Source organism: Taudactylus pleione, unplaced genomic scaffold (genome assembly GCF_031769625.1).
Source record: "Taudactylus pleione unplaced genomic scaffold, aTauple2 ptg000433l, whole genome shotgun sequence".
NCBI classification, from domain to species: Eukaryota; Metazoa; Chordata; class Amphibia; order Anura; family Myobatrachidae; genus Taudactylus; species Taudactylus pleione.
The window spans coordinates 1508928-1519467 of record NW_028284835.1 but is presented as its reverse complement, the minus strand read 5'-3'; the positions used below and the strand labels follow the sequence as shown (position 1 = coordinate 1519467).

At 34.4% G+C, this 10540-nt stretch overlaps 1 protein-coding gene across 1 annotated transcript in view; it reads left to right on the top strand.

The window, feature by feature from the left end:
• The first annotated feature begins 588 nt into the window (after positions 1–588).
• VSX2 (visual system homeobox 2) overlaps positions 589–10540 on the top strand; it is a 73273-nt gene continuing 63321 nt past the window's right edge. Inside the window, 2 exon segments of the mRNA XM_088447501.1 lie at positions 589–782; positions 784–889. Of these exon segments, the coding sequence (XP_088303627.1) occupies positions 597–782; positions 784–889 (292 nt within the window). The 5' untranslated portion in view covers positions 589–596.

Genomic DNA, 10540 nt, shown 5'->3' with positions numbered 1-10540 from the left:
GTGGAGAAGGGGCACAGGTGCAGCGTCAGTGGAGGGTGGCACAGGTGTAGCTGTGGTGCAGAGGGGTCACAGGGGCCCGGTGTAGCATTGGTGAAGGTGGCACAGGTGCAGCGTCGGTGGAGAGTGGCACAGGTGCAGCGTCGGTGGAGGGTGGCACAGGTGTAGCTGTGGTGGAGAGGGGGCACAGGGGCCCGGTGTAGCATTGGTGGAGAAGGGGCAACCTGTGTAGCGCTGGTGGAGGGTGGCACAGGTGCAGCGTTGGTGGAGGGTGGCACAGCTGTTGCTGTGGTGCAGAGGGGGCACAGGGGCCCGGTGTAGCACTGGTGGAGAAGGGGCACAGGTGCAGCGCTGGTGGAGGGTGGTACAGGTGCATTGTTGATGGAGGGAGGCATAGCTGTAGCTGTGTTGATGTAGGGTGGCACAGAGGCCCGGTGTAGAAGGAGAAGGTAGAAGTACAGGAGCCCGGTGCAGCTGTGCCTGGGGGTGGCAGAAGCCCCTCTCTGTGCCGGTGGGAGGGGGAGGCGGCGGCTGGGAGGTGATATAAGCAGATGAGGAGACTCGGGGAGCAGTCAGCTCTGGGACCAGACAGGGACAGGATGACCGGGAGAGAGGGGCCCCCCGCCCCTCCCAGGACAACTGGTTTTGGCATCCAAGAGATTTTGGGACTCAACAAGGAGCCCGCCCCACCACCCAGGGGCCACATGCATTCACTGCCTCCAGGGGCCCATCTGCTGGCGGCCCGTTCTGGCCTGGGGCTCCTGGGAGCCGGTGGGATCCCCACCCTTCTATACACAGCCTGGGCTATTACTGGGGGAACACCAGGGAGCCCGGGTGCAGACAATGGGTAGGAGCCCGGGGCCAGAGGATGGGAGCCGGACCTGCAGCTCAGGTGAGAGGGGGGCCAGGAGGAGCAACAAGTGTAAGTGTGTGTGTGTGTTATATACATACACTATATATATATATATATATATATATATATATATATATACATATATATATATATATATATATATACACACACACACACGCATTATATATATGTATATATATATATACATATATATATATATATATATATATATATATAATGTGTGTGTGTGTGTGTATATATATATATATATATATATATTATATACCCACACACAAATATATATATATATATATATAATACACATATACACACACAACTGTGTAACAGGGACTTATGATATTCCAACTTTTTTGGACTGCAACAAATCTTATTATAATATGTGTATTATTGAGTATATAATATTTAACTGTATAATACGGATAGATAATTTCCAACCATCAATTCTTAGCACAGCTAGTAATACTGATACACTATACTATAATGCAGACATATCCCACAGCAAGTTATAATACATATATGATATTCTACAATACAGACATATTCTAGCTAAATAATATCCAACCATCAATGCTTACCTTATTCCAGAATATAGATATATATCCAATCATCGATGTGTGATATAGATCATCAAATGACACAGATACATAATATCCTAGCTATATAAGCTCCAACCAGAGATGCATAATACGATAGAATATCCTATAGTACAAATATATCATCCAGCCAGCGAAGAATATTAGAGACAAGTATCCAAAACACTGATAGATCCAATTAAGCAAAGACAGCGCAGGAAAACCCGAATTTATGAGCCTGTGAATCCGATCTAATACTGTAATCACAACACAGATATAACAGAAATAACCAATAACATATTATTTTGTCTGGATAGAAAAATTCAGACTCAAATATATATACATATAACAGAAACAATCATAAATGTAATTTACAAACGTAGAATCAACCGGAAACATATATAGCAAATTATAATCATAAACAAATGTAACGTATAAATATTGTAAAAAATATATTATTGTAAAACAAACCATTATATGTTGTATAAATACCACTGACAAAATGCAAACCTTCAGAAACATCATGTAAACACTAATAATCAGCAATATCCTTCATATATAGAAATATAGTAGGTAAAGATATATGTAAGATAATATATACAAACAGACTTTTCCGATAATATAGGGACAGAAATATAATATTTTGTATATACCTAACAATGATCTAGAAATAAAATTGACAACAAGATAAATAAATAACAATGACAGAAATATATAACAGAATCTGGTAGATGCATTAAAAACCTAATTCTCCGAATAATCTAATTTCAGCAGTTCACAGAACAATGGCACTAAATATTCGCCATCGATAAGAAATTATTACACTTGTAAATGTGGAAGATATAAAATACCAGATGCAACAATTAATAAAAATATTATACTCTAAAAAAAAAAAAAAAAAAAGTGGTAAAAAAAAATATTTTCATCTACATAAAAAAAAACGGGAGGTTTAACCATTCCGAAACGGTGTCATGTAGTTACAATATTGTATCCATTAATTTACCAACATGTATCTTTGTGAAAAGTATCCTGTCCTGTGGTGTCAATAAATCGAACATTCATAATTATATTATCCTATTATACATTACAATATAAATATACCGAAACAATTAACAAATAAACCCACAAAACTGTAGCCTAATTCTCCCTCTCAGGTGAATATATTAATTCTCTGTGCAGGGTGTATGAATTATCAGTAATAATTATATAAGATAAGTGCATGAATTATTTGTAATCATTATTTGAGATGACTGTGTGAATTGTCAGTATTCTTTATATGAGCTGAGTTTGTATTCAGTATTCTTTATATAATGTATCAGTAATAATTCCATGATCTGAGTGTTTAAATTATCTGTAATAATTCTCGAGATGAGTGTATGAACTATAGGTGATAGTTTTTGGATCAGTGTTTGAATTAACAGTAATGCGTGTATGATCTTAGTGTATGAATTATCATCCATTATTATGTGATAATATAAAAAGGAAGTATGAATGATACTTATATCAGTTGATAATATGCATTATCTGTATTCCTTACATTAGCTGAAGATACGAATTATCCGTAATAATTTTCTGTGATAATATATTCCCACAGAAAATTATTACTGATAATATATTATCAGCAATAATTTTCTAAGTGAATATATTATCAGTAATAATTATAGAGATGTGTATGAATTATCAGTAATAATTAATGGATCTGAGTGTTTGAATTATCAGTAATAACTATATGATATGGAAGTACAAGTATGAGTAATAATTATATGAGCTTGGGGTATGAATTATTTGTATTCATTATGAGGTGAGAGTATGCATTATATGTATTCCTTATATGAGTTGTGTGTATGAATTATCAGTAATAATTCTGTGAGCAGTGTATACGAATTATTCGTAATAATTCCCCTGATCTAGGTGTATGAATTATAAGTAATACCTCTCAGTATTTCTCTGAATGAGAGTACGAATTATAAGTAATAATTATTTGATCTGAGTGTGTGAATGATAATTCATACTCTCAGCTCAAATAATTATTACTTATCATTCACACACTGACATCAAATAATTATTACTGATAATTCAGACTCTCGTCTTAAATAATTGTTAATCATCATTCACACACTCAGATCATATAATTATTACTGATAATTCATACTCTCAGCTCAAATAATTATCACCAGAAATAATTATATGATCTGAGTGTGTGAATGATGAGTAACAATTATTTAAGACGAGAGTCTGAATTATCAGTAATAATTATTTGATCTCAGTGTGTGAATGATAAGCAATAATTATTTGAGCTGAGTATGAATTATCAGTAATAATTATATGATCTGAGTGTGTGAATTATGAGTAACAATCATTTAAACTGAGTGTGAATTATCAAGTAATAATTCTTTGATCTGAGTGTTTGAATTATGAGTAACAATCATTTGAGCTGAGTGTATGAATTACTAATAATCTGAGGTGCATGTATTATCAGTAATAGTTATGTGGCCTGAGTGTGTGAATTATTCGTTAATGTTACTATAAGCTGAATCTATCCATGTGCAGTAGTAAATGTTCCTAGCAGTGTGGACGAATTCTAATAAAGAACAAAAATTGATCGTAATCTGTGTTAATTCACTGAGCAAAATCTAGGAATTTTCAGCAATAATTCTCTGATGCGAGTGTATGAAATAAATGTTCATCCTTTGAGCTAATTGGAGGAATTATTAGAAATAATTATCTGTCAGCTGGTTGTAGAATTACCAGTGATGTGCATGCATTTCGTTGTTTTCTTGTTTGTCCTTTAATAACGTTATTGTTGTAGAGGTTATATAATGGCAATATCAGGGCTGTCTGTTATTATAGTGTCCGGGGATCATTATACAGATTGCTGGATGGCAGTAATATATTAGTAATATATTACACTGTATGTCTGCAGCATTAATACTCTGCCGATAGCGTTATTAATGGTGCTTCTGCAGGAACAATGAGAATATCACTGCAATCTTTTATTATATCTGTGGGTGTTACTCCCCGCACCCCATAGTACTGTGAGAGGGGTAATATAATTTATTATACTCCTATAACTGCTGTGTGCATGGTATCATTTATATAGTATAATATATGGCCCCTGTATCACCTGCTGTGTTCTATGCAGCCTTCATTTATTTTGCTTTTTTTTCAACGTCCGTTCCCAAAATATAACCCCCCCACCCCCCCATACGCTATTGTGTAACAGTGACAATTACCTCATATTAAACCTGCATTTAAAGAGACAGTGTCACATTTGTCGGGCTCCAATGTATCTCTAGATACATGTGGGGGAGATGTCTGTGTTTAGCTGGACTGAGATCTTACTGTACATATAGGTTTGTTGTTCTGAGGAAAACAATATTCCCAAATGTATCAGTCCCTTCCCATCCTGATCTGTATAAGAGCTGGAGAGGGATTATTTGGAATATTTGATGTAATAACACAAATTACCTGTTGTGTAGGAACATTTCACTATATTATTATACAGCATGGTACCTAGAATTATATGGTATCTATTATTATATGGTATGTGGGAACATTTCACTATATTATTATAGGGCATGGTACCTATATTTATATGGTATCTATTATTATATGGTACCTGGTATTATATGGTACATAGTTTTATACAGCATGATACCTAGATTTATATGGTACCTGGTATTAGGCTATATGTTTTTTTTCTGTCTATATAGTACCTAGTATTATAAGGTACCTGGTATTATATTGTACCTAGTATTATAGGGTACCTGGTATTATATTGTACATAGGGGCAGATGTATGAAGCTCATGGAAGTGATAAAGTGCAGAGTGATAAACGACCAACCAATCAGCTCCCAACTGCCATTTTTCAAACAGCCTGTAGCATGACAGTTGGGAGCTGATTGGTTGGTCGTTTATCACTCTGCACTTTATCACTTCCCAGAGCTTCATACATCTGCCCCAGTGTATTATATGATACCTGATATTATATTGTACCTTGTATTAGGCTATATGGTACCTAGTATTATATGATACCTGGTATTAGGCTATATGGTACCTAGTATTATATGATACCTGATATTATATGATACCTGGTATTATATGATACCTGGTATTGGGCTATATGGTACCTAGTATTATATGATACCTGATATTATATGATACCTGGTATTAGGCTATACAGTACCTAGTATTATATGATACCTGATATTATATGATACCTGGTATTAGGCTATATTGTACCTAGTATTATATTGTACATAGTATTATATGATACCTGGTATTAGACTATATGGTACTGTACATAGTATTATATGGTACCTGGTATTATATTGTACATAGTAGTATATGATACCTGATATTATATGATACCTGGTATTGGGCTATATGGTACCTAGTATTATAAGATACCTGATATTATATGATACCTGGTATTAGGCTATACAGTACCTAGTATTATATGATACCTGATATTATATGATACCTGGTATTAGGCTATATTGTACCTAGTATTATATTGTACATAGTATTATATGATACCTGGTATTAGACTATATGGTACTGTACATAGTATTATATGGTACCTGGTATTATATTGTACATAGTAGTATATGATACCTGATATTATATGATACCTGGTATTGGGCTATATGGTACCTAGTATTATAAGATACCTGATATTATATGATACCTGGTATTAGGCTATACGATACCTAGTATTATATGATACCTGATATTATATGATACCTGGTATTAGGCTAAACGGTACTTAGTATTATATGATACCTGATATTATATGATACCTGGTATTAGGCTATATTGTACCTAGTATTATATTGTACATAGTATTATATGGTACCTGGTATTATATTGTACATAGGTATCATATAATATCAGGTATCATATACTACTGATATTAGGCTATATGGTGCCTTGTATTATATTGTACCTAGTATTATATGATACCTGATATTATATTGTACCTTGTATTAGGCTATATGGTACCTAGTATTATATGATACCTGATATTATATGATACCTGGTATTAGGCTATACGGTACCTAGTATTATATAGTACCTGGTATTATATTGTACATAGTATTATATGATACCTGATATTATATTGTACCTGGTATTAGGCTATATGGTACTTAGTATTATATTGTACCTGGTATTAGGCTATATGGTGCCTTGTATTATATTGTACCTTGTATTAGGCTATATTGTACCTAGTATTATATGATACCTGATATTATATTGTACCTTGTATTAGGCTATATGGTACCTAGTATTATATGATACCTGATATTATATGATACCTGGTATTAGGCTATACGGTACCTAGTATTATATGATACCTGATATTATATGATACCTGGTATTAGGCTATACGGTACCTAGTATTATATAGTACCTGGTATTATATTGTACATAGTATTATATGATACCTGATATTATATGATACCTGGTATTAGGCTATATGGTACCTAGTATTATATGGTACCTGGTATTATATTGCACAGAGTATTATATGATACCTGATATTATATTGTACCTTGTATTAGGCTATATGGTACCTAGTATTATATGATACCTGGTATTAGGCTATATGGTACCTAGTATTATATGATACCTGATATTATATGATACCTGGTATTAGGCTATATGGTACCTAGTATTATATTGTACAGCGTATTATATGATACCTGATATAATATTGTACCTGGTATTAGGCTATATGGTACTTAGTATTATATTGTACCTGGTATTAGGCTATATGGTACTTAGTATTATATGATACCTGGTATTAGGCTATATGGTACTTTGTATTCTATGATACCTGCTATTGGGCTATATGGTACTTAGTATTATATGATACCTGGTATTAGGCTATATGGTACCTAGTATTATATAGTACCTGGTATTATATGATACCTGATATTATATTGTACCTGGTATTAGGCTATATGGTACTTAGTATTATATGATACCTGGTATTAGGCTATACGGTACCTAGTATTATATAGTACCTGGTATTATATGATACCTGATATTATATTGTACCTGGTATTAGGCTATATGGTACCTAATATTATATGGTACCTGGTATTATATTGTACATAGTATTATATGATACCTGATATAATATTGTACCTGGTATTAGGCTATATGGTACTTAGTATTATATTGTACCTGGTATTAGGCTATATGGTACTTAGTATTATATTGTACCTGGTATTGGGCTATATGGTACTTAGTATTATATGATACCTGGTATTAGGCTATATGGTACTTTGGGCCTGATTCAGACCCACTCGCGAGCGGCTGTCTGCTCGCAAGTGGGTCGATGTTATGGACTGAGCATGCGCACGACGGAGGGAGCTCCGTCGTGCGCATGCGCCAGACGCGACGAGCGAAGGAAAGTCCTTCGCTCGTTGTGTCCGATCAAAGGGGGCGTGCTGTCAATGTTGATTGACAGCACGCCCCCTTTGGTGGGTGTGCCGGGGGCGTGCCTCTGTGACGGGGGCGTTCCCACGGGAACGCCTCCCGTCAGAAGCCGGCCCACTGACATCACTAGTGATGTCAGTGGGAGTGATTTGGGCTCTGATAGAGCCAAAATCACTCCGGAGCTTGCGGTTGAAAACCTCAACCGCAGGCTCCGGCTCGCAAATTCGATGGTCGCGATGGTCTCGACCATCGCGACCATCACAATGCACGCTCGTATAGCCTGTGGGTGGTGACCCACAGCTATACGAGCGTCCAGGAGGACGCTCCATGAAAATGGAGCCCGGCCCTCATTCAGAGCGTGCGCTCTGCTCAGAGCGTACGGCTTTGAATGAGGGCCTTTGTATTCTATAATACCTGCTATTAGGCTATATGGTACTTAGTATTATATGATACCTGGTATTAGGCTATATGGTACCTAGTATTATATGGTACTTGCTATTAGGCTATATGGTACCTAGTATTATATTGTACAGCGTATTATATGATACATGATATTATATTGTACCTGTTATTAGGCTATATGGTACTTAGTATTATATCATATCTGGTATTAGGCTATATGGTACCTAGTATTACATGATACCTGATATTATATAATACCTGGTATTAGGCTATATGGTACCTAGTATTATATGATACCTGATAATATATGATACCTGGTATTAGGCTATATGGTACCTAGTATTATATGATACTTGATTTTATGTGATACCTGGTATTAGGCTATATTTTACCTAGTATTATATGGTACCTGGTATTATATTGTACATAGTAGTATATGATACCTGGTATTAGGCTATATGGAACATAGTATTATATGATACCTGGTATTAGGCTATATGGAACATAGTATTATATGATACCTGGTATTAGACTATATGGTACCTAGTATTATATGGTACCTGGTATTATATTGTACATAGTATTATATGGTACCTGGTATTATATTGTACATAGTATTATATGATACCTGATATTATATTGTACCTGTTATTAGGCTATATGGTACCTAGTATTATATGGTACCTGGTATTATATTGCACAGAGTATTATATGATACCTGATATTATATTGTACCTTGTATTAGGCTATATGGTACCTAGTATTATATGATACCTGGTATTAGGCTATATGGTACCTAGTATTATATGATACCTGGTATTAGGCTATATGGTACCTAGTATTATATTGTACAGCGTATTATATGATACCTGATATAATATTGTACCTGGTATTAGGCTATATGGTACTTAGTATTATATTGTACCTGGTATTAGGCTATATGGTACTTTGTATTCTATGATACCTGCTATTAGGCTATATGGTACTTAGTATTATATGATACCTGGTATTAGGCTATATGGTACCTAGTATTATATAGTACCTGGTATTATATGATACCTGATATTATATTGTACCTGGTATTAGGCTATATGGTACTTAGTATTATATGATACCTGGTATTAGGCTATACGGTACCTAGTATTATATAGTACCTGGTATTATATGATACCTGATATTATATTGTACCTGGTATTAGGCTATATGGTACCTAATATTATATGGTACCTGGTATTATATTGTACATAGTATTATATGATACCTGATATAATATTGTACCTGGTATTAGGCTATATGGTACTTAGTATTATATTGTACCTGGTATTAGGCTATATGGTACTTAGTATTATATTGTACCTGGTATTAGGCTATATGGTACTTAGTATTATATGATACCTGGTATTAGGCTATATGGTACTTTGTATTCTATAATACCTGCTATTAGGCTATATGGTACTTAGTATTATATGATACCTGGTATTAGGCTATATGGTACATAGTATTATATGGTACTTGCTATTAGGCTATATGGTACCTAGTATTATATTGTACAGCGTATTATATGATACATGATATTATATTGTACCTGTTATTAGGCTATATGGTACTTAGTATTATATCATATCTGGTATTAGGCTATATGGTACCTAGTATTACATGATACCTGATATTATATAATACCTGGTATTAGGCTATATGGTACCTAGTATTATATGATACCTGATAATATATGATACCTGGTATTAGGCTATATGGTACCTAGTATTATATGATACTTGATTTTATATGATACCTGGTATTAGGCTATTTTGTACCTAGTATTATATGATACTTGATTTTATGTGATACCTGGTATTAGGCTATATTGTACCTAGTATTATATGGTACCTGGTATTATATTGTACATAGTAGTATATGATACCTGGTATTAGGCTATATGGAACATAGTATTATATGATACCTGGTATTAGACTATATGGTACCTAGTATTATATGGTACCTGGTATTATATTGTACATAGTATTATATGATACCTGATATTATATTGTACCTGTTATTAGGCTATATGGTACCTAGTATTATATTGTACAGAGTATTATATGATACCTGATATTATATTGTACCTGTTATTAGGCTATATGGTACTTAGTATTATATGATACCTGGTATTAGGCTATATGGTACTTAGTATTATATTGTACCTGGTATTAGGCGATATGGTACCTAGTATTATATGATACCTGGTATT